This window comes from Actinia tenebrosa, unplaced genomic scaffold (assembly GCF_029948245.1).
Source record: "Actinia tenebrosa isolate PJP-AT-01 unplaced genomic scaffold, QUT_ActTen_1.0 PGA_scaffold0__85_contigs__length_37466705, whole genome shotgun sequence".
NCBI classification, from domain to species: Eukaryota; Metazoa; Cnidaria; class Anthozoa; order Actiniaria; family Actiniidae; genus Actinia; species Actinia tenebrosa.
The window spans coordinates 34,649,446-34,674,931 of NW_028292569.1; the positions used below are offsets into that span (position 1 = coordinate 34,649,446).

At 37.1% G+C, this 25,486-nt stretch overlaps 2 protein-coding genes and 1 long non-coding RNA gene across 13 annotated transcripts in view; 2 read left to right on the forward strand and 1 right to left on the reverse strand.

Annotated features, from left to right (window-relative positions):
* Window positions 1-3,588, forward strand: part of LOC116297902 (fibroblast growth factor receptor-like 1) — a 31,118-nt gene extending 27,530 nt beyond the window's left edge. For all 8 annotated transcript variants that reach the window (XM_089025140.1, XM_089025135.1, XM_089025118.1 and 5 more), the window contains 4 exons: window positions 41-106; window positions 282-572; window positions 1,459-1,854; window positions 2,741-3,588. In XM_089025140.1, the coding sequence (XP_088881266.1) occupies window positions 41-106; window positions 282-572; window positions 1,459-1,854; window positions 2,741-3,444 (1,457 nt within the window). In that variant the 3' untranslated portion in view covers window positions 3,445-3,588. The remainder of the gene's footprint in view (window positions 1-40; window positions 107-281; window positions 573-1,458; window positions 1,855-2,740) is intronic.
* Window positions 3,589-4,913: 1,325 nt separating this feature from the next.
* Window positions 4,914-17,858, reverse strand: LOC148914155 (uncharacterized). The gene is made up of 3 exons (XR_016118907.1): window positions 17,788-17,858; window positions 5,152-5,239; window positions 4,914-5,041 (listed from the first exon to the last, which is right to left on the reverse strand). It is a non-coding gene; the product is annotated as an uncharacterized LOC148914155 (long non-coding RNA).
* Window positions 6,543-21,087, forward strand: LOC116297904 (fibroblast growth factor receptor-like 1). 4 transcript variants are annotated; one of them, XM_089025175.1, is made up of 6 exons: window positions 6,543-6,806; window positions 13,615-13,790; window positions 17,801-18,088; window positions 18,543-18,917; window positions 19,316-19,369; window positions 20,035-21,087. In XM_089025175.1, exons 2-6 carry the CDS (start codon window positions 13,718-13,720, stop codon window positions 20,211-20,213), a joined length of 969 nt encoding a protein of 322 aa, XP_088881301.1. In that variant the 5' UTR covers window positions 6,543-6,806; window positions 13,615-13,717; the 3' UTR covers window positions 20,214-21,087. The 4 variants fall into 4 exon arrangements, with proteins under 4 accessions (XP_088881301.1, XP_088881306.1, XP_088881294.1 ...); XM_089025180.1 differs by having other exon boundaries at window positions 13,637-13,790; XM_089025168.1 differs by lacking the exon at window positions 6,543-6,806 and adding an exon at window positions 12,412-12,702.
* Window positions 21,088-25,486: the final 4,399 nt, after the last annotated feature.

Sequence of the window (25,486 nt, forward strand, 5' to 3'; positions counted from 1 at the left end):
TTTCAAAACTTACTAAATCTTTGATTTATTGCAATATTAGTTTCAGACGTTCCGGCAACTAACAGCACCCTAAGTGATGTCACTACCTTGAGAAAACCGACAACTGGTAAGTCTTCAATTAAGTCAAAATTAAATTTCTTATTTAGATTTAGACGCTTGTTTTGACGCGCTATTATTCCAGTTCCTTCTTAAATCGTCTCTATGTTGTGACCCATGATATCCTATGATGCATTGCGTTAGAATTATTTAAAAAAATACTAATATAGCTGATTATTTTACAGCTGTCAGAAGGGCTCCAACGTTTCGAAACGACGAGAAGATCAAAGCCTTCAAGATAACGACCGGGAAAAAAATCAAACTTCGATGTCAAGCCAGAGGTGTTCCATCCCCCGACGTTCAATGGCTCAAAAACAACAAAAAACTCGATCGATTTACTGGAAAATATCGAAGACGGATTACTAAATGGACATTAAGTTTCTCCAGGGTGACCCCCTCTGATAGTGGGATATACCAGTGCTTGGTATGGAATCAATATGGAAATATTACCAAAACTTTTATCGTACAAGTAAAAGGTAAGATCAAGAGAAAATGAGCTAAGAGAAGGAATCTCTGGTATTCATAGTTGTAACCATCATAAGCACCTTTGATTCTATTTTTAGATTCACATTTGCCATCGTTTGTTTTGCTGCACGCGCATACTGGCGCGCTACGCTCTACGCTGTTTTTAACGGGTTTCTTTTTTGGAAAAGAAAAGAAAACACGAGCAAACAGGTGAAGGCGCGCGCAGTACGCACGTACAGAAAAACAAACGATCAAATGAATGATTCTAAAAATAGCATCAAAGATTCTAAAAATAGCATTAAAGATTCTAAAAATAGCATCAAAGTTTATAAAAAAAACCCATCAAAGATTCTAAAATTAGCATCAAAGAGTGCTCGTGATGGGGCACGGGGACTCCTTTTCTTATTTCATATTCTCATGGTAAGATCATATGGATCCTTCTTAAAATTGTCTTGAATGCGAGACTACGTAAGTATACAAAAGAAGTGCCACAAATTCCATCGAGAAGAAGTGTGATTTCGTAAGTCCGCATTCCTTTCCATGCGTAAACAGAGGCTAACTATAAGCTGCCATATTGAACAACCGTTTCCTAAGTAAACAAGTCTTCACATTAATTTTTTTGCTCTGGACACTCCCATTTATGGTTTTTAGTTTTTATGTTCTATTTCTACCTTCTTTATTCCCAAAAGCACAATCCTGCGGTAAAGATATTAATCACGCCGCAATGATCCATGTTTTCACAAGTATTCGCGGTGCAAATCTGGTTCATCCCAAAGCGTTTGAATGCGAGGCTACGCGCGCATAAATCTATCTATAAATCGCGTTCCAGCCAATCTGATATGGCTGCCTCGTAAGTAAGGTCTATTTTGTGGTTAAACGTAAGCTTTACCTTTTAAGGTCGCGATGATGGTAAGTCATTCTCGCCTGCTCCGGTGCAACGCAAGCCTGTTATCCAGAAGCACCTGCTAAACAACGCCACAGTAACTGCCGGAGAACTTGTCACCTTTACCTGCAGAGCACTGAGTAGTTTAGTACCAAGATTTACGTGGCTTAAATGGACTACTATAAATAGCACAAGTAATGAAACGGTTAAAATCACAGTGTTGAATTCTTCATACCCAAACGTCAGGTTTATCCGCGAGTCGAGCCGTTGGTCTGACGACAAGATTTTGTATTGTCATAAACTTAAGATCCTGAATGTCACCGAGAGTGATCAGGGCAGATACACCTGTGTTGTTGGTTCTATTGCTGGTTTTGTATCTTCTGACGTTTATTTAACAGTCAAGTCAAAAAGTAAGTCAATAAAAACACGGTAGCGTACTTTCGTATGAGAGTGAAGATACGGCAGGGTCAAAGTATGTAATTGACATCCATTGGATCATTCCCAGCTCGCGATGTTTGTACTTGTCCAGTTATAACAGAGCAGTTTTCGTATGACTGTGAAAAGCTTGCGCCACGAACGCGGTCCTCATACAGTAAGGTATAAGCTAGGCCTATTATATTGCGCGAGAATTTACTAGTATGAACACACGGCGGAAACGGTACGCCAAGGTCACGGCGCTGCTAGACCATTCACATTGCGCGAGAAAAAAATTAATCAATGAAAATCTTAGAAAACATCACGGTCTTAGCAAGACAAGCATACGGCATCGAGCTTTTCACACCCATACAAATACTGCTTGCATTATGAAAAGGCACAGCACGTCAGCATCTTAGTTTTTCACTGTCATACGAAATGTCATAACTTATACTTTAATTATTCTTTCCTATTCAATGTCCACCTGACTGAGACCATTATATACGATCACTGAAGTATGCAATGTCAAGTAGTCAGTTATTTGATTATGCAATACCAGGCTATTTATTGCAATCCAACAAAAACCTGGCATTAGATAGGCTCAGATTTCCTGGACGTCTGAGCCTAGGCACTAGCGCGCATTAATTTTAAATCATGCGCGCACTGTTCGCTTTTTCAGTTGATATTATTATTATCATACATCTGATAAAGGCTGAGGACACAGCCAAAACATCAAGAAATGATAATAATGACATAATGAATTATTATATATATCACACCAAATTCCCTTCAAATATGACCTAATGTACACAGAAAATTTAGACCGTCATATATAGATATACTTTAAATATTGTCTTGTTTAACGATTTTTGTTCAATCCAGGGACAAACAATAACAAGGAAGAAAAGCCAAAAACTTCATCGTCTAGCTCACAAATCACCATGGGTGAAATTCAAATACCTATAGCTGCTTTGATAGCTGTCCCTGTTGCCTTCGGTGTTATCCTGATAGTCACTATCATTTGGTGTTATATTCAAACCGTAAGGCATCGAGATAAGTTCAAAATGAATTCTCAACCTATGACTTTTCCCATGACTAATGGAGCAGCTACTCACACTAATTCTAATGGAATGTATGAAGAAATGCCTAGAACTATAAATAATGGTGTCGTCATGGGAATGACAGTCAACAGGAATGTCTATGATGGTAGAGATGATGCAAGGGTTTATCAAGAGATAGGCAATATTCCACCTGAAAATGCAAATGACTTATACTATCAGACTGACCTTCAAGATCCTTCTAATGGAGAGACCTCACATGATAGGGATGAAGACAACAACCATATCATTAGTTCACTTGACTATTCTTTAGAACTTGAAGAACCAGTAGATTCTGGGAAAGAGATCCAGATAGAATCAAATGATTATTTAGAACAGAGCAACCTAGAGCTACCACATTATCAGGATCATCCTGAAGATACAACAAATGAAGACTGCAATACAATCAATGAGATTGATGAATTACAAGACTGCAAAGAAAAAGGTTCGTCTGACAAAATCAACTTTATCAAAAATTCTGTTGTATAGAACTATTCGTAGTGAAGTGTTGATTGCAGTGTATGGCAGACCTCTGGAAAGGGTCCGGACAGCAAGGACATCTACAAATATAGTATAATTGCAATATGTGTTTGTTTTAAAAGTGCTGTGCAACTTGAATATTTTTTGTGCCCCCCCCCCCCCCCCCCCCCCCTCCCGAGTCTTTTTAAAATCCCATCACTGTCATTCTAACACACTTGTAAGAAATACCTCTATTGTTTTCCCATCTTATATGTCATTCCCTTGAGAGTTAAATTCTTTGTTTGGGTTTCAACAATAATTTATTTACTCAAACTTAACCAGTAAAAAAGAAATAATACTCAAGGAAATGTAGTGTCATCTGAATGACAAAACAGTGGAATTGGTCTATTCTTTTCAATGATCTCAAAACAATGGTTCCAAATAAATGATGATCAAGATTTATTACATAACAATTATTCTGTCAAGGATTTGGAATCATTAGGCATATTTTATAATTTATGAAATTACATTCATAATTTGTCAAATATATTGGCAAATTATTATGATGCATTTGTGGTCATTTTTTTGAAGGAAATTATGAAACATAAAGTAAAATTGTCTAAGTATAAGAAAGTAAGATGGTGGTATAACTGAGATACTGGTACATTACAAGGAATTTATTTATCAGTGAAAAAATAAATTAATAAAGGCTTAAAAATTTAGAATTTCTACTGTTCTTATGGCTACCTTTTCTGACAAATAATCTTTGTAAAATTCAATATCCTACCTTGAACAATTTTCTCGATAAACATTCTTAAAATATCCAGGTATCCATCAGTTTGACTGATACATATCTGCTTTGTAATGCTATCAGCAGCCTTTAAAGGCTATCTTTATCTTTTTTATCTTTAGTAGTTACAGTATTTCTACGGTTATTCATTCATACACATCATTCTTTCCTTTCCTACTGTATTTTTCACAACTTGCTTGAGTTTAATGGGATTTTTTATATATTTTTAAGTTGATAAATTATGAATATAAAAAATAACTTTGACGACTATAGTATTGAATTAAAGTTAACCAAATGCAATGGATAACTAGAAAAATTATTGATTATGGATTTAAAAATTTAGTGGAAATTCCAACTGAACATTGCAAAAATACCCTCATTATCTTACTCAGAAACACTTGACAGAAACACTTGACATGAGACTTGGTAATGTTGAAACCAACTCTCCTGTCCAGGAAGAATTCTAGTTTTCCAGTAAGCAACAATACTGCGATAAATTACCTTTATACTGCATTGCAACTAAGCAGTTTTAAAAGTCAATCCAAAAGAAATTTTCCATGTATTTATTTATATTGACAACAGAGGTCAGAGTATGAAGTTCATAAACGACTGCGAAGAGTTTGTAAAAAATACTTATTGCAGGAAAATAAATAAAGATTTGTATTTTTTGAGTGTTATTACTGAATGAAGTTACTTACCTTCACCTTCAAGCAAGTACACTTTTATCTGGACGCCATAGTTACTATGGAACCAAGCCAGGACGGCGTGCGATGAGACTTAACTTCCGTCTTATTAACTGGTTATTAAGGTGGCTCGTCAGTAGTTTTTTAATGTCATCTAAAAAAAGAAACTCCATAAATTATTTGAAACTTAGTCGCAATTTAGTCATATAGTCTAATAATACGTAAGGTTAGAAAGGATTTTCCGGCAAAAAACCGTTGAGAAACCTTTGCGTTTGGACGGCGTGCGATGAGACTATCTTTACTTCCGTCTTATTAACTGGTTATTAAGGTGGCTCGTCAGTAGTTTTTTCATCTAAAAAATAAGAAACTTCATAAATTATTTGAAACTTAGTCGCAATTTAGTCATATAGTCTAATAATACGTAAGGTTAGAAAGGATTTTCCAGCCAAAAACCGTAAAGAAACCTTTGTCATATTCGAAAAAACGGCCATTTATGAATTTTTATCCAATAATTACATAATCATAGCAAGGAGTAATCATCTACGGCCTAGGGGCTGACTAATCTCGATCTTCCTGATCAGTCTGAAATTCCTCCCAAGAGCGGTGTCGGGGCCGAAATCTCCAGCACAGCCGTAAACTTTGCGCTACCATGGTCCTATAAATTATGGTCCTAAATTAATCAATCAAGGCTAATAAAATTACAAATGCATCATCAGGTTTGGTCATCAAAACATGCGCATGCGCGTTAGCTCATGGTATACTTTTTAGTATAATTCTTCTTGTGTATGAGAATTTAGTAAAAATACACAGGTGATTATTGAAAATCTCGCGCGCTGATTGGTCGAGAAACTCACGCTATCACAAGACTGGCGTCTCGGTTAATATTCTCCGATATTCAAGAAGTAACCACACAGAGCGAAAGAAGTGCTATTTCTCAATGAAATAAAATTTCGAGGCTTTATTTCACGTTCCAATGATTTTATTGAAATGCTTGATGAATCCCCATACATTTCCTTATGACATGACACCACAGAAACCAAGCTTGGGCTACCTGTGGACGCACCCACTTCGTATAAGAATACATATGGTTTCCAAAATATCTCAAAATTTTGGGATAAGCCACATAATTTCTTAAAGAATAAGAAAAATTTGTATCATATTCTATTAACCGATGCCTCGGTAAGTTTTGAAGTAGAAATTTTCTAATGTTCGTACTAAAATGTTTTCCCTCAAAAACCTTGACCAGTATTTGTGCCAGATGAAAAGTATTCCAGCTGCCATGTTTCCATTGTTATCTTTGACAATTTGGCGCATGCGCATACGTTTTTAAGCTCTCTCTCCCGATATACTTTTTCTGCTAGCTGCCTGTGTAAGATGGCAAACGAAAGATCACGTGACCTCTAAACCATAGGGAGCCCAACTAATCAGAGCAGCAAAGTGCGAAGTGCGCGGTTGACAGCTTTGCAGGGATTATTCGATCGTAATCTCTTAATCATATTGTGATGATGAAGTCAAGCCTGTTTAATCAGGTAAGCCTGTTTCCTGTATCCTAAATCCTTGCGCATGCGTGTGCATCAATGTTTTGCTAAGTCAGAGCCTTGTAAAGACTATTTATATTTTTAGGAACCATGACATATGGACACCATCCTCGTTGGAAGCATCTTGAATGTTTCAGTCAAATTATTGACATAGTAAACTACAATGAATCAAGTACTTCCGGGAAGGATGCAGTTCTGCAACATGTCGGATGTTTATTACGTGATGTCATCTTGAGAAAGCGCGGCCATGAATGCCTTTGAGATTTAACGAGTTCCAGCACTTACACACAAGATGTGCCTGCGCAAGTAATCGGATGTCCTGAATGAATATACCCACAAATTAATCAAAGGAACTGAGCCAAAGCATCTGCTTGAAATAAGGTACTATTTCCATCATAGTATGATATCAAAATATGCCAATAATGTTGTGTAGGAAAGTCTTCTTTGCAACACGCATGAACTATGCCGACGATGATTTTCATTCAATGTGCGTCAATTGGCACATTTGATTCTTATCTTTGGGTTATCCAGTTAGACTGATCCAAATACGAGCAAGCAATAGAGAAAATCAAATTGATGGCAAAAACTAACTAGCTAAGAGGGATGTGTGATTTTTCTTAAATACTTATTTTAAAACTCATGCCTAGTTAATTCAACTTAATTCTTGGACTTCTTTGTACCATTTCGTCAGTCATATATTATTTTTTATAATCATTTCAAATCATTCGGATTTGCAAATTTAATTTTTGTGGAGGTTTCATTTATATGCGGCATTATTATTAAAGAAGTAAATTATAAATAGATATAATCATGTGATGTGAAGTAGTGGTAGAATTGAATCTGAGGCAAGTACTTCAAGTTGTTCAAGACGCATATACCTAGAGTAAACTGAGTGCACGATATGTACAGAGCCTGTTAGAAAACATTACCCAAGTTTCTATGATTGTGCAAGTTGAATTCGTTTACGTCCACAATAGTGTATGTGAAGGTTACTGTCGCCTGCGTACTGTTCCATTGCCTATTGACAATTGACTGTGACAGTGATTGACAGCCTTAAAAATAATACCACTTAACTTTATGATTTGAACACTCAAGCTCAGACAATTCTGTCAGGATTAGCGAAAGATTGAACATGAACAACCAAAACTTGTCATTTATTGCAACATTTGATATTTAAATCAATATAATATTTACGAACAAGGCTTCCATTGGCGATCCTTTACCCTTAAAGATGGAATTGCAAGTGATTTAATTTTGGATTCCCACCCTCTTGCTCAAACGTAGACAATTTGCACTTGCTTAATATCAAAAAAGGAGAAATTCTTAAGTATTCTTAGGTAGTGTGGGGGACGGTGTCCCTCTAACACTGGTTCTAAGCAAATTAATATGATTCAGCTGATCGTGCCACTTAATTGAGTTTTAAACGACGCCACGCCCCTTGACTCCAAACTGCGCAGGATTATGGGTTTCTATTAATGACGCCCTCGTAATCTCGTTTATTCGTCCACCGAAGCACGTGTTGCATATTATCATGGTATTTCCTTCCTCTGGTTCTCTCATCAACACAACGCTTTAATTAAAGCTCTTGTTGAATCTTTGAAAGACGGATGCTTCTCTCGTTGAATCCAAAGCATTTTCGCACGGGAGGATTGCTTCAACGTAACGTTAACCGGCTAGAGACAGGCTACGGTATAAAACTAACAGTCAGCACTGTTATTTACATAATTATCAAAGTTTGTCATTTTCATAGCAGCTCTCTGCTTGTTTCCCAGGGGGAGAGAGTGGCTTTACATAAGCCAGGCTAATTTTTTAACGTGAAGCTACACAGTTTTTCCTTTGGAAAGTCTATTACCCCATTCACATCTAAACGTGTTTAGTTAAACTGAGTTTTCATCAGAAAAAAAAAAAAAAAGAGAAACTATAAACTTACAATAGGGTCTATAATGAAACTTTCTAAACTATTATCAGAGCAAGACAAAGGATAGCTTACATGCATTATTTTACCAAAGATTGTGCAGTGTTTGTAGATGTAGTTTTTCAAACCTGTTTAGTTAAACCACTTTAAAACATGTTTAGCCTTGGTGTGAATGAAGTATATGATTGATCCACAAACAGTGAACAGGGACTACGACTGTTAACAAGACATCAGCAACTCTTAATCTAAAGTTACATGGTTCATGACCAATGCAGTGGTATTGACTTTTGGCCTCGAAATATTATAACAAATTAATTTTTCCCTCGCCTGGTTTAGATTGTCTATTACTAATTTGCGTCCACACACATGCGCGCCGTATACGATGTACTCACACGAAAGACGAACAAAACCCCTACAGGATATTTCCACAGTAGCTAGACTTAAACCCAGATCATTAGATGGGTGTCTATAGAAATCCAGCCCTTTTTCCAAACCTGGAAAGTACGAGTAATTTTCTATTTGCTTTCATGGCTGTAAACTTGTTGAATCATAATTTTGTTTTATTGTTGACAATCAGTACATGTGTTCAACATCCATGCTTTGTTGTCCTATATACACCATACAGGTTTGTAATCAAGTTTTTTTTACGATATCAGTGGTGCGCTCAAGGAAGGAAAAACATGCTCTCAAATGACATCAAAAAATCGGTCACATTTTGTTTCACAATTGGACATTTCATAAATCAGCAAAGGACTAGGGCGAGCTTTTATTTCGAACTAATTAGCAAAAAAAGTAATTTGAGAAAGCATCTCAATATTAGTAAGTCTTAACCTTACCAGAGAACCAACAAACAACTCTACTTACACTGATGAGGGTGGCTCTGAAGATGAAACCTAAGATAAGAAACTTGAGTATCGTTCAATTTATTCATTCAAAATGGCGGCTATGACGTCACACTCCATCCAAGATAACAACCACTAAAAATTACACGATAAATTTGTTCATGCATCTTATCTCCCTCGAATATGGACTCCAAGATAAATCTACACTATCATATCCTGTTTTCAATGCTTATTTACACCTGTCTTTTCGTTCGTGTTTATAGATAAGATACATAGTCATGAGTGAAGGTCTGACGTAAGCCGTTGTTTTCGATAGATATAATTTTATTCAAAGATAATATTTGTATTCACATATATAGCTCATGGTAAATGGCAGTTGGTTGCCTGCCTCTCGTCACATCCTAGGTACATCTTGATGTAACACGTCAAGACTAAGCGAAAAAAAATTTTTTTTTCTGCAATTATAAAGGAGATTTTTTTCAAGTTCTTCGGTTCAATAGAACTCTTTAGCTTGGGCGTAATGTTGTCCCATTCCAGACCACTTGTCCTTATCTCAGTAGAGTATCATTTATTTGCCGTTAACGGTTGTGCATGAGAAGACACATAAATATAGGTACAGCTCAAACAAAGAATCTTATTATCGAGGAAATGACACGTCGTCTGAAGTGAGTAAACATTAGGCGCAAGGCAAAGAGGTCTATCCCGTCGTTTGCATCTACGAACATGTTCCAACCATCTGCTAAGAATGTTGCCTGCCATATCTAACCTTTGGGAAAAATTGGCTGTAAGTGCCTCATCGAAACTCTGAAACATCCTCTGGGCTGATCAAAGTCAAGGCACTGCTAACTCACAGATTGAATTGTAATTTTTGGTGTTATGCTATGCGGAGGGAGGAAAACGAATGTTAGTAATTTTTGTGATAAAACTGAAAACGTTTCTGCAGATTATACGCCCTAGAGCTGTGTTCACACGAATATAAAAACGATGGTATTCTTGATTTTCTAAAATCATCTTTTCCAAAAATTGCTTTTGGGATTCGGTGAAGGATCACCTAATTCCTAGATATCATCTTGAGAAAACTCCATGGTTTATTATTTCAAGTTATCAATGTCAAAGTCTGTTTTTACACAAATAGTAACATTCAAAAAACATACTTGAACCTTGACATTCTTTTTGAAAGAAATTACTCAATAGGTGGAAGCAATACTCGAGTTTCGACTGTAGTGTAAGCCTCATTTTTTTGTTGAATATTTATCAGTTTTCGTGATGGAAAAAGCGCTCCATGAAGTTTTTGAGTCATCGTAATTGCATTAAAGTCTTTCTTTTCACATTCATCTAGGTAAAAATGGCTTCCGAAATAACTTTCAAATCGCATGTTTTCCCATTTCATACGTGTCATTTTCTAGAAGAAAAAGATTCTTTGTTTGAGTTGTATCCATATTCATGTGTCTTCTCATGCGCAACCGTTAAACAAAGAAATAATACTCTAGGGAATGATATGTGGGCTGTGATGGGATAACATGACGCACAAGCTAAAAAGGTCTATTTGTTTTTCACAGGAATAAACTAAAGTTCAGCTGTTTTTTTTTTAAACATATTTGACTAAACATTTGCCCCAAAAGCTGTAAAGCTTAACAAGGGGACTCACATCCATAATATTTACAGTACAAAGAAAGAGAAAGTTCAGCTTGTTACCCCCTAGGTTGTATGGCTTCAACTGATTAAAGTCGAATTGCAGTAAATTTGTGAATAGAAATAGTCACCAAGTAACGAGCATTTCAAGAAACCCTTGAGGAAGAGGGTACTTTCTGTCGGTCCCTTCTAGGACCATTGTCATTGTCATTGTCAACTCGTCATATGGTACATGCAAAGCCAGTGGGTGGCCAAAAAATAAAATCAGCCTTTTACGAAAGTAGCACTTAATATCCAATGACTAACAAACTTATGGCCCTCATTCATAATTGAATTTATAGTTTATGGAATCGAAATTGGGTCGAATTAATTGATGATAGAGAGGCAAGTGCTTTTACCGATACGCCACCCGTGATTCCCCTACAAAGCCCTGCATTCGCATTAGAAATGTCCAGTTGATAAGGGAGGAGGTACGTGGCACTTTACGTGCTAATGTGGCGCACAGCAATCAAATACTGAAAATAATTGAGAATGGAACATGGTAAAGAAATTCAATCAAATTTCTTTTCTTCAAAACTCAACAAATCCGTTTTCGGTACTTTTTACTAAAACAATATAAGATATACGTAAGTGTGCGTAAGATTTGAATACTGAAAACAGAACGAGGGTAATCTTTTTACGTTCTTTTATAATCTCCATGACTCGGGATATGAATAAAAAAATAGAACAACGCGGAAAGGCAAGATGAACTAGAAAATGAATAAGGGCATACTGAACGAATGGACAGTCTATGGAAATTTACCTCATCGAATTCGATTTCAAGTAACTTTGCCCAATCTCCCAATACCGAACAGAAGGATACGCCGTAAAGATAGCGTTGGAGTCCAGTGTTGAGGTGACATTTGTATAACATGGTTGTTTTGACAATTAGCTTGATGTCTATTGATCAGAGGGATATTGATACCACACCATTAGCATTAAAAACAACAACATTAATAATACAGCAGTTGGCAAATATACTAACAACATAACAAGCACGATACTTAATGAATTCCTAAACAATAGAAGTAATAACCTAAATTCGGAAAACCATTCCAGAAGGCAAAATAGTGGAATAAAAAAAGGTGATAATTTGACCACAATCGTTGATGATACGCGTTTAAAATCGATTACAGGACGAAAACGATAAAAGATAAGGACCTAATCAGACAACATTGGACAGCAGACGTGTGCCGGCCTACGATGTAGAAGGATTAGTCGTGTTTTTTTACCTCTCGACATGCTATTTTTCCAAATATTACAAAGATAACAACGATGTTGTTTCAAAAAGTATAACTTATTTTGATAGGACAACATGTTCTAAAAATATTCTCGTCGAAAGAGCTTGAATGTTACGGGAATTCCTGAGCGCAAAATTCGCAAAACTGTCAGCAGGTTTTTGGAAAGACATTAGAAAAGCTAAACGTATCTCAACAAGGACAATTTCCCGTATTTTGGTAAACACTACAATCCTGCTGAATATAAATAGTAAATCTGTTGTATTTTGGATTATGTGGTGGAGTTTAACAAAAGCCGAGGTGTCCTCGTGTGGTGTCCTCGAAATAACGTTACGCACTAGTTACGCATGATCACAGCGAGAAGGATTACCGATAACACAGCGCGTGGGCCAACAGCGCACACCTCCAGAATTACCCTACATATATACAAACCGATTAATCAAGCTATTTCTATAAGTACTATAGCGCACAAAAGAGAACATATTAAACTTTAAGGATAGCAACAGGAGTGCAATTAAATCAAATTAGCGACCGCAATCACTTGGATAAGAAGGGACCACTTCGAAGAATGGAGCACTGACAAAACCAAGCTACTTCTTCACTTTACTAAGGTACTCACTTCCTAGATGGATAGCCATATCACTGCAAGTACTATAATGCACGTTTTGTGCCATAAAAACATTTTGGGGGCTACGATTTGCTATTCCAGAGGTCAAGCTTAAGGTTAGGAATTACTTTTTGAGTTGGGAAAAAAAATCGAAAAAAAAATTAGGTGATCATGTGAACTTGCCTCCGTTAGATTAGACTGAACGTATTGTTGTTTGAAGGATAACTTGCCCGAGGAATGATAACAGGTTAGGATCGATAATACTACTTTCTTAGCTGGGCTAATCATCAAGGTTTCTTGAGTGAGTATTAGCTTGAAGTAATGATCACTAAGAGGGATTTAAACTACAAAATAGTATTTATAGGCGGCACTTATTTCTTGATCTGCGCATGGAATTTTGTGATAAAAAGCTTGTTTGATAAAATTCAAAGTCAAATTCTCTAAGGTTTGCTCAAATTGAAGGAGTTTAACAATGCTTACTCACCTAAAACAAATCTAAAGCTGAACTAAATATAAGAGTAATTCCTATTGGTCGAGAAATCTAGCCAATCGCTGAACGATTGTATTACAGCGTGCAGGAAAACTTTGGGCCGTTTTTTCCTCCCAAAAATGAGTGACGCGAGGGTTTGGTTTTAATTTATAATCCAACGGGGTTTTCTGATAGCCACGTTTTGGGGTGATTAAAGATGCTCAAGGTGCATGTGTTTCTTGCAATTTCCTGATCAATCCACGGTATTTATTTTTCCAAATTGATACAATCTGTTAAACCCCCCTAAGGAAATTAAGGGATCCCAAGTATCCTGCAATGAGCCAATCAGAATGCCTCCACGGAGCTTCCACCTTGATAAAAGCTTACCCAATAGCCATCCCGGCGCCATTCAATCCCAATTGAGTGCACTTGCTATTTTAATTAAAGACAACCTATCACCATTGTTAAGGAATACATATATTCAGCGCAGCAAGCATCAATTGGGGATCAAGCACCGGTCCAACTTGAAGCCCAGCGTCTGTTACAAACCATGGAACCAAAAGAGATCCTAATACTTGGCTTAGTGGGTGCCTACCTCGTGGCATTGGCCGTCACAACCAAAGGTTAGTGGCTTGGATTGTACTTTCTAGTTACGTTGAGAAATTTCAAACAGTTCTGAATACCCCTTGCAGCATGAGCGAATATAATGTAATAAGTACGGTCATAGTTGTCATGCAATGCGCCTCCTGGTTAGAGTCCCGTACGGGGTCCTGCTCTTTCTTTCCCAAAGCTATATCTCAAAATACTAACAGGCGTGTTTGTGCATCGGCACCTAACAGGGATGGCCGGATGCTCCGACTGATCAAAGCACTAGTTATAAATTGAACGTGACCAAATATATGGCACAAACAGTTACACTGTTTAATTTCAGTATAAACAGGGTCATAAAAAGAATCCATTTTAGTTCAAAATAGAAAACTAAGAAGTCTGGCCCTTTTTCCTTTTTTAGTTTTAAAGAGAGGGGTAATACGGTGCAAATTGGTTATTCAAGCGCACACATTTTATTTTAAGGAGATCGTTCCATGCAATATAGGTCAGGATTTAAGACCTTTGTCATACATGTATCACACACAAAAAACACCTTTCATAAAGCCTCAGTAAATAGGAACTTTGTGTGTGATGAACTAATTTATGGAAATTGTTTTTCATGATATGACACCTGCGTAGAAAAGAGTAAAAGGAAAAGAAAATTGCGCGCATTTTGAGGTTGTAGTTTTTGGTGATGTTAATTTATTTCTCATCTTCTCGTTGGCACGCTTCTGAAGAGAGCGACACGTCTAACAAAGACGCCAATCACGAACAACGCACGACTGCTGAAAGAAAACGCTTAACAGGGTGTTGAAACACGATTTTCGATTGATTTAAAGATAGTCCCATTCATGAATTAGTTAAATCTTATAAACACCTAATTCTTTTCGAATGGTTTTCGCATTATGGTGGACGTTGTAAGATAAAAAACGCCTTTATCCCAACTTCCAAATTCCAAGGCTCGACTATTTTTTCCGTACGGGAATTCGAGGGATTCACACAGTCCTGGGGTGACATTTCAGTGCAAATCCTTATTGACAGTTTAGAGTAGGATCTTGTACGATCGATTTGAAATCTAGATTTTTCGTGCAACTTTATCAGGCAATTAGAGATACGTCCAAATAAACAAGCATGATATACAGTCCTCGCTCGACAACTGGATAACAGTTTGTGAACCTCAAATGAGGGCGAAATTTTGATAATCCAATAATAAATAGAAAAACAGCTTTGATAAGAATGGCCCAATGGCCCATTCCAAAGAGCTCAGATTATCGATCATCGCCAACAACGGAAATCTATCTATTCAACAAAATGTTGTTTTTGAATTGTCATGTCTTTGTGCTTCTTCGACCCTTGGCTCATTTGTCTGGCTGTTTGCCCACAAATTAGATCAATTATTAAATTGTGTAATAATTTGTAAACTTGGAATAAGAAAGCCAACGAATTTGTAAAACTAAACAGTCATTTAAAGCAATGCCTTGGGCTAGGAGACGGAAAGTCACCGTGATCATGAACATTGACGGGAGTTTTTTTCGATTGATATACCTGTTTTGTGCTAACAACCTTTAATATGTTAAAGCATTTCATGAACTTGAGAACTCTTCGTCGTTTTTAGAACAGGGAATCAATCTTACTTTACAACTGTGAATTCCAATGTCAGTGAATGACCTTTGTGTCAAAAATGACGGAAATATGTTTTTGAATGCATGTCAGCCGATGTACAGCAAAAACGGCCCTTGCGAAAACTTCGATATTTGTCATTTAGCCACGCCCCTACGAGTATATTGCAGCAGTGTGCTGTTTCCAATAATGGTACTGACATCGTAAGATTGGCCTACTTCTTTTGTGTGGCTACTGCTACGAATTCCTAGGGTCTGGGAGACGATCACTGACATTCTAATCCAAAAATAAGAGTCTCGGTCTAAGTATTACGTAGTACTTTTCCCCCCGGGGGCTGAGAGAGATTGCACGAGTGAACTACTTAACAGCACGAGCACCTCGTGAGTTAAACACAATACTTATGAGGACTTTTGGGTAAACACTTTGCAGGCATTTCCTGAGCAGTTGGAAATCACTCATTAAGAAGCGGAAATACCCTTGAATCAGTTGAGATCTGCGATATGTATAGAGCTTTGCGAATGCAGTATTCCTGGCCCAATTCATCTGCTTCAACCCCACACAAATACTCTCTTGATCCAGCTTTCTTGGTGCCATTCGTATGGGAATTAATTCACATTAATTAAGATTTGAGATTTCACTGACGCGATTTTCTTCTAAGCCCTTCTTAGCTTCTCTCAATCAGGAAAAGATTTCGATAAACACTCGAAGTAGCATTTCATGTGTACTGAGCTATTCCACGTTTGAATGAGCTTTCCGATTCTTTCATTCGGGTCAGAAGAGCTTCACACTCGCGTCTTTCTTACGTAAAAATAGCGCGTCGTTTTGCAAACAAGAAAAAGTTAATTAAGGACATTCTAGAAACACTTAAATGTCTATAACACGAGATTACGCAGTATGTCAGTAGATTATTTCCTTGGCCTTAGGCTATTTCTTCTGCACGAATGAACTTAGAAAAAATTCCTTTCATCGCAATTTTTTGCTTGTCACTTCACAAGAACAAGAGTCTTTAGTTATAAGAAAGTATGCCAAAGCTAAGAACGTGACGCGGATGGCTCTGTGCCCGAGAAGCGTTTCCTCGGCTTTTTCAATGATTGCTCTCTTGGTTTATAGTTCCACAGATGTTTTAAAGCTTTTCACGTAGTCCGAGTCGCGCCGAATGGCAGATCATCACCAAAAACACTTCACTAACGGTCTTGTCATTCTATACCCCCAGTTTTTCTACTACTTTTCGTCGGCATATCTCAAACTATAAATGAATCTTCCATATGCGAGCTAAATATCTTGCGTAGAAATTCAAACATCTCTTTTATGCGAGATCAAGATGATTGGCAGAACTAGTTAAAGCTTCAGGGATTACTGGAGATAAGTTAGAGTAGCTTTGCCATACTTGACACCATATTAACTGATTGACGTTCGATCATCTTGTATAAGTGACAGAAGTAAGGAGTTACACTTTGCTTTGCACGCGACCCGTTTCGAAGTGATATATATATATATATATAGACTTGTTTGAGGAAAATACTATTTTACTCAGTTGCTACTTGAATTTCAGGCTTGAGTTAAACGTAAACTCTCACACGCATTCGTATCTACGCATTCTATCATATATTTAGGACCCACTGAAATGCTAAGAAGGGTTTTTCTCTTTTTATACGTTTTGTAATTTATAGCTATGGCAGCCATTCCATCCTTCTCTTTTTCCTACTTTAATTAAATCTTGCTCTTAACCTTTTGTTGTTTTTCCACTTAGGTATTTTCTTCATCTATTTTTTCCCTTCCTTTTCCCCTTTTTCTTTGCTATCGTTTTGTTGCTTCCTTAGTTTGTCTTCTTTCCTTCTTTTATTTGATGAGCTTAACGCTCCTGGACGATACGTGTTGAAATAAACTATCGTATTGTGTTGTCTTTCTAAGTCGGTTTGTTCTTTCTTTCCTTCCTTCCTTCCTTCACGACGGACGTCTTATACATACTTAAATTAGGTTTACCCTTTTTGTCGCTCATGATTTAACCCAGTCGATTCAATTTTACTTTCCTTCTTTTAAAATTTCCTCAGACTAATCAGTTTAATCTGTTATTTTCTTATATAATCATTTCTTTTCTACTTATTTCACTTTCCTACTCCATTCCATAGACCTTTTGCAATGCATCCTGTTTATCAAACTCAGACAAGGCCTATGAACCTTCATTCATCTAATTTCCCTAGTTGCAGTTTCTTATTTCAAAAACTTAATTTATTCAGGGAGCTGTGCTTCGTGCTATGAATAATAATTTCTAATAATCTATTGATAGTAATTAATGAATATTACCTTTTTTCTACAGCACCTTCAAATATTTTTTCATTTTTTGTCTTAATTTCTGCTATTTATTTCTAATAATCTTCTAATAATCCATTAATAGTACTCAATTAAAATTACCTTTTTTCTACAGCACCTCCACATCTTCTCCATCGCAGTAATCTCAAGAACACATTCATTGCTTGGCCCGCTTCACACAGCATCAAACTGAAATGTAAAGCCAACGGATCAACACCTCTCCATTATCAGTGGCTAAAAGATGGCAAGCCAATCAGGCCAAGAAGACTACAGCCATTATTAAAGACCAATCAATGGTTCTTGCGTATTAGATACCTCATACCGTCTGACGGGGGTGATTATACCTGTATTGTAACAAATGCTTATGGGAAAGTCAATCACACCTATAGTCTCTATGTTGTCTGTAAGTGAAGAGTCTTAAATGCATATATTAAAGAGTGCAAACCGGCATATATCCGTGAAATAGCACAGAAATTCTTTTGTTTTCAGTTGTTTCATTGGTGCTATTTGTACTAATTAGTTACAGTAGTACCGATTTCACGGATATATGGTTGGAACTCTAAGGGACCGATCATTTGTTTATCATCTAAGCTTGTTGTAACGTCATAAAAATTGACTGATAACCACCCCCCCTCCCCACCACCCAAGAGGCACTATATTTCTTTATGATACCCCCTAATTAGTGGTTGGTAGTAAGCGATCCCCCACCCCCTCCCCCCCCCCCGTTCGAACCTCTACAGAGGTAAGAGGTGAGTGTACTACTACTACGCCACGCTCGACACAAATGAATAACATCAATACAATGCCATATAATAACTGTATAATTTAGGGAATAATTTCGTTTATCCTTCCAATAGTGAGACCTCGTAGCCGACCACTCCTCCACTGTGGCTACCCAAAGAACACCACCACGCAGATCCAAACCAACGTATCACTACAGTGTATAGTCGTCGCAAGTAGCAGTCTACCTGACTTCCGCTGGATCAAGTGGAACACACCACCAAAAAATTTCCGCACCAACTTAGACTTCACTAACGGAAACTTCACTGCGATCGACCCGATCCACTACAGGACGCTAAAGGTTGAAAAGGGGAAGTATGGTGTGGAATTACAGCTGAATAACGTCCAAGAGAAAGACTTTGGTTTATACACCTGTGTTGCTAGTAATCATTTAGGCAGGGATTATAGAAGTGCGTTCTTGTTAAAAAACAAAGTCAAGACTCGTAATGAAGGTAAGATCTTTAGCTACTTAGAACATCTTACGACTAGCCTCTCCCGTAGACTTCGGCCGAGCTTTCTGATCAGTCTGTAAATCCTTGGATAGCGGTGTCGGGGTCGAAATCTTCCGACATATCCGTAAATGCTTCGCTAAGCTATACTGCGCTTCAGCAATAAATACGTTCCAAAACAATAGTGAAAATTAGCATTAAAAAAGCTCCCGAAAGGGATTATGGAAGTGTAGATATAAAACGTCATCATGCTTGATGCCATACGTGCGCATACGGGTTTAAAGTGGCTCCTAGTAGTTGTTACTAACTGCAAACAGTTACAAAGGAAAAACTGTAATGGGACACTTTACCTTAAATACTTATAAAAAGATGTTCCATGATTTTCTTCTTTTTTTCGACAGATGAAATAAGAACGATTATTCCTAAACACAAGACGACGATTAGAATAACACAAGGTAAAACCATATATATAAAAATAAAAACAATAAAAAACATATATATAGCAGCAAACAGGGATGGATCTAGGGGTGGGCCCACGTTTCTACTTTTGGCAAAGATTGCATGACAAGTTGCAGAGAAAATTGCTCAGTGTAATCACATGACCTTTTCACGTTTCAGCGTTTTCACATGACGTCACAGCTGCCATATCGGTGTACCTTTGACAATGATTTTGTCATTAGTTTATTTTGTTAGGTACACCAATATGGCTGCCATCTCTATTATCAGACATGACGTCACAGCCGCCATATTGCTGTACCTTTGACAATGATTTTGTCATTAGTTTCTTTTGTTAGGTACACCAATATGGCTGCCATCTCTATTGTCAGACATGACGTCACAGCTGCCATATTGGTGTACCTTTGACAATATCTTTGTCATTAGTTTCTTTTGTTAGGTACACCAATATGGCTGCCATCTCTATTATCAGACATGACGTCACAGCTGCCATATTGGTGTACCTTTGACAATATCTTTGTCATTAGTTTCTTTTGTTAGGTACACCAATATGGCTGTCCGACTCTATTGTCAGTTTACTCTCTAGCTCTATACAATTAGATCTTACTTACGTCGGAGGGATTGTAGTTTTTCCCCTACTCATAGATGGATTATTACATTACAGGTACTGATAGTAACACCATCGTAGCATCAGCTAACAAGCAAACGTCTGAACTCCAAGTGCCATTCAGTGCTGTTATTGGCCTGACCGCAGGTCTGCTCTCTCTTACTGTGGGTGCCATGCTGTGGTGCCACTATAACCACAAAAAGAAACTCAATAATCAAAACCAATCCTGGATATAGGGATTGTTATCGCATGGTTTTTCTTATTTACTTGTTAGGAAGAGAGTCTAAGCCCAAGATTCATAGTTTTTTGGGCATAAACCTGGGAAAACAGTCTATATAAAGGCATTCAGAGTTACACATTAGAGGTTCGGCGATTGGAAATTGGCCACTCCTGATACATAAGTTCCTTGTATAGAAGGCCATGTTTTCTTCAATAGGTTAATATTATTTCCTTATGCAACTCTCTTTGGCTAGCCCGTTACTGCTTTGGTGGACTGCCTGTGGTTTACTGAGGAGGGTCTCTTTCGTTTCCATTCCCACAGGAATCCCCGAAGGTAAAGGCCTTACTCCCTCCATTACTTTGGGTGTAACGTTTTCCCATGATTTCAGACGAAGTGCCAATCTCTTGAGCATAAATTCTTTGTTTTGGCTATTCCCGAGACGATTGAAATGCATATGGGTGAAACATTAGACTCAAATAGGCTGAATCTATAGATTTAAAGTTCTGTACAGTTCTTCGGCAATCCAGAAAATTATGGTTTATTTGGCTTAAAATCGAAAGTACTTCGGCCACGTAACAGTATGGCCTCCTTTCAAGGATGACGGAGAAATTGTTTTAAGAACATGGAGCTGAAAAGTTAAGACGAATTCCTTATAAGGAAGTTAGAAGACGAAATCCCACGTCTCGCCCTGGTCGTGACTCCTACATCCCTGCCTACACTAAAGCTGTACATAGTAATATTTTAGAAAACTCGTGGAAAAGGTTTTCGCAATTTCATTCTAAAAATAATCAATTAATCTTAAAAAATCAATAGCTCACGAAGGTAATTTTTGTTGATTACAGCATGTATAATAGCAAGTTTTATGCGAAATAAATTATGCAGTTGCTCGACTTGATATTTTGTGGTGCCACAGTCAAAGTCCTAACCCATGTAGTCTAATTAATGAATGTCAAACCCCCCTTCCTTTCTTTTTTTCCTTTGTTTGTTTGTTTGTTCGTTCGTTCGTTTCTTTCCTTCTTTTTTTTCTTTCTTTCTTTCCTTCCTTCCTTCCTTCCTTCCTTCCTTCCTTCCTTCCTTCCTTCCTTCCTTCCTTCCTTCCTTCCTTCCTTCCTTCTTTCTTTCTTTCCTTCCTTCTTTCTTCTCTCACTTTCCTAGATTTTAAAAAAGCTTTTGACACAGTAAATCACTCTATACTTCTCCAAAAATTATATTATTATGGGATTGCAGAAGAGTCGATAAAGTGGTTCAAATCTTACCTCACAGATCGTAGTCAGAGATGCTACATAAGCCATACCTTATCTAGCTCTAGAACACTCGATTGCGGCATCCCTCAAGGCTCAATCCTTGGGCCATTATTATTTATTATTTACATAAACGATCTGCCAAATAGTGTCAAATTTTCAAATGCTAGAATGTATGCTGATGACACAAGTCTCACCACTTGTGGCACATCACAAAAGACTCTATTTGACGAGGTGAACGCTGATATTTCCAATATTCATAACTGGTTGAAAGCTAACAAACTTAGCTTAAATTCAGCTAAAACAGAGCACATGTTTATTGCTTCTGACGATAAATTGAAAAAAATTACCTCCGAACCACACATATATTTAAATAGCAAACCAATTACTAGAGTCTCTACAGCAAAAACTCTGGGTGTTGTGATTGACGAACGGGTGTCTTGGGCTGCTCATATTGATTACATTTGTCAAAAAATATCTTCTGGATTGAGTGGCATAAGACGAGTCCGCGATTACATCCCCTTGGAGACAGCTATTACCATATATGAGGCTCTCGTTTTACCTTGGTTCGACTATTGTGACGTGGTATGGGATAATTTACCAGTAACGTCTGCTGAAAGATTGCAGAAAATGCAAAATAGAGCTGCAAGAATAATAACAAAAAGCAGCTACGATGTCAGATCTAGTGATATTTTAACTTCTTTAGGCTGGAAAAGCTTACAAAGAAGAAGAAAGGAGCATAAAGCAATAATGATGTTTAAGACTTTAAATGCACTTGCACCAAAATCTGTAAGGGAACTCTTTTATTTTCAAGAAAATACCTACGATCTTCGTGGTAGAGAGAAGTGCTTAAAGTTACCGAAACCCAGCACTGAGTTTTAAAAAGAGCTCTCTCTTATGACGGTGCAAAAGTGTGGAACTCGTTACCCCAAAGTGTCAGACTGTCCAATAATTTAAAATCTTTTAAGAGGAATCTTTCGTCTGTTGGTCCTTAACACTTTAATTACTATAATATTTTTGGGGGGTAGATGAGAATTTATTTCATAATTCTGTCTATATATTCTTAACGTTATTATTAATTTTTTATATATATTACCTATGAACTCGGTTTTCATGAAAACCAATTTGTACATTGATGAAATTTCCCGAGATTAAATAAAAGACATCTCTCTCTCTCTCTCTCTCTCTCTCTCTCTCTCTCTCTCTCTCTCTCTCTCTCTCTCTCTCTCTCTCCCTCCCTCCCTCCCTCCCTCCCTCCCTCTCAAGGGGTGACACATTTGCGAGTCCCGTTTGGATTATTCAAAATGGCAGGCATGTCACATTTCCTACCCTGAGAGTACTCATTGCTTAGTTTCAATCCCTACCCGGGTACCTAATGTCAAACTAGATCACCTCACCCCAACCCCCTTAGTCCTTGGTGTTTAACATTGACAGGTACAAAAGATTGTTGAAAATCATTGCAGGTACCATATGTTACTTGGCTTGTAAATTTAATGAAAAAGCAAAAAGAGGTTTCTCACGTAACCACTGTGTCTATTTGTTTACGAAGTTTTATGCAACAACTTTGCTAAGCATGTTCGCGTTCGAACACCAACATCTGTTACATTATTCCATGAAAAACAAAGAACGTTTGCTACGTGTATTTACTGTTTATTTGTTTACAAGGTTTTATCGAAAATAAATCCTAGTTTGTCAAGCATGGTTTTAAAATGAACACCTATTACAAAATAAAATAAAAAACTAGATTTTTTTTTTTTACTATTTTTACGGGGTTTTAGGCGAAAATCAAGTCAGTCTACCACGCGTGTTTCAAACGCCAACATCTCTTACATTCAATGACAAGACAAGAGTCATGCATTTCTGCACGTATCCGCGTTCATCTATTCAAAACTCGAAGTTTTATTGAAAATAAATCATGCTTTGCCAAGCTTACTCCAATGTTACTTTACATAACTTTGCCAAGCATTACGTACTGCAATGACATTTTACTTAATCTTGTTGCGGTGTTATTTAATGACTGAATAGCATTTAAAAATGATTTACTTAAAAGATCCTCTCTCATATGATAACGTTAGGGTGCAGTGAGTAATTCCTGAAGGAAGGGTTGCTAGAACTAGCAGGTACGTGTTGATTTTCGTAAATCTAAACCGTTTCAATTTAATTTAAGTTGTTTGAGTTGGAAAGACAATGGCGGATCCAGGAGGAGGGGGTGACTAGTCACCCTGCTCTAAAGTTAAAAAAATAATAACAGTCATGCTCACCCCCCTTGAAATCGTTCTGGATCTGTCTCTGAATGACTATGCAGCTTCTTCAACCCCATAGCTCCGTCGATTATCAGCTACAGTATTAACTAAATAGCAAAGCGACGCGTTCAACAACATGATTCATGCAAAACAAAGTAAGATAATAAACTCGAACAGACTGTGCTGAAAAAAGAACAGAGTAGAATCTTGAACAACATTATATGCTACAGACGACTGACGGTTCAGAAGCCGCAGAAAAGCCAAACTGTGAATGGTCGTTTTGTGTTCATCATTAAATATACTGGATGCCGAAGATAGTGTAAAGAAACGCATTTGATATGCGAGCAAAATCATTTTAGCGAGAAAGCCCTGAAGTTTTCATCGCATGGAGTTACAATTTAAAACTAATAACTCAAATCAAATTGAATCTTCGAGCTTCACTTTCTATATAAGCTTGAAACAACCCTTGACATAGCTCCATGTGACAAAAACAAACACGTTCATTGAAGAAAGAAAAAACATCTTTTGTTTGATATTGGGAAACAGTCCAAACTGGTGCACTTGAATTAAACTGGCAAGGGCACGCTATCTCTATCTAAAAACTGTAAAGTCGATCGAATAAAGCTAATGGGTTATTTATGCGATAGCTTTCGTTTCGATTGGATATTTTTAGACTACCAGGACAATGAAGACAATTTTCGATCGCATTATCCTACTTGGGTGAGGTCGTGTTATGAACTGCTCCGTCCGCCCGACACTCCAGTATAATCTTGAGGCTATTTGGAGGCAAACAACTTAATAAACGGCATCCAAGACGTATTTGTATTCTTTTGAATGAGTCGTAATCCACTGAGTTACATGTGCAGTTGACGTCAGATAAATTGGATGTCTATTCGATGACACTGACATCGCAAATGATAAAACCTCAGGTCGGGTTTTCACTGGAACAGCAGATTATTTTTTACACCCAGCTTCCTCAAAAACATTGGTAGGTACGTTAATTCTGTTTTACTTCGATAAGCTTAAAATAAATAAAAAAACAAGCAGAGCTTTCACTTCAAAGACAAGTACGACTACCCAAGAGGATTAGCGTGTGCAGCGTTGGACTTTTTATTAACTGGTAGGAAATAATTTTTATTTAATTCTTTATTTAGTTTTGTTGACCTAGTTTAAATACCTAGCCAGACTCAATCCATGCTAAACTCTCTTGTATCCGCGATATTTTAATCACATTTATTTTACGATTTTTTTTACTTTTTTTTTTTTTTTTTTTTGACCTTTGACTTTATAATGACGCCTTTTTTGACAGAAATTTCGTCCTGTTTTCATTATTGGTTAAAATATATATTACGATTGAATTTACTCTACTCTTTTTTTATGAGTTTTTTTTTTTTTTTTTTCATGCTTCGTGTTTGTATACAATTTATTATACATCAATATAATTGAATTGAGATGTGTGAACGCTAAATTAAAACAATAAAGACATTCGATCTTGATAAAGACATTCGTTTAAAAACGATTTTGGAAAATCACTAAACACTTAATGTGACACTCAGATCTTTCGCTAATATCTTTAAGCCGTAAAATTATTGTCAAAACCAAATGTTCTATTTCGTAGGGAAGTCATCTTGAGATATAAATTTAATTGGAAATCGTCTTTAGTCGTTAATTATCGTAGACATTGAGTCAGTACCTGTTGTCTAGCGCGCTTGTAGTTCAAAGTGAACTCAAGAACCATATGTAGCTGGAGGCGACAGATCGCGACAAAAAAACAAAACCCTATCCTACACGCTGAGGGAGTATTT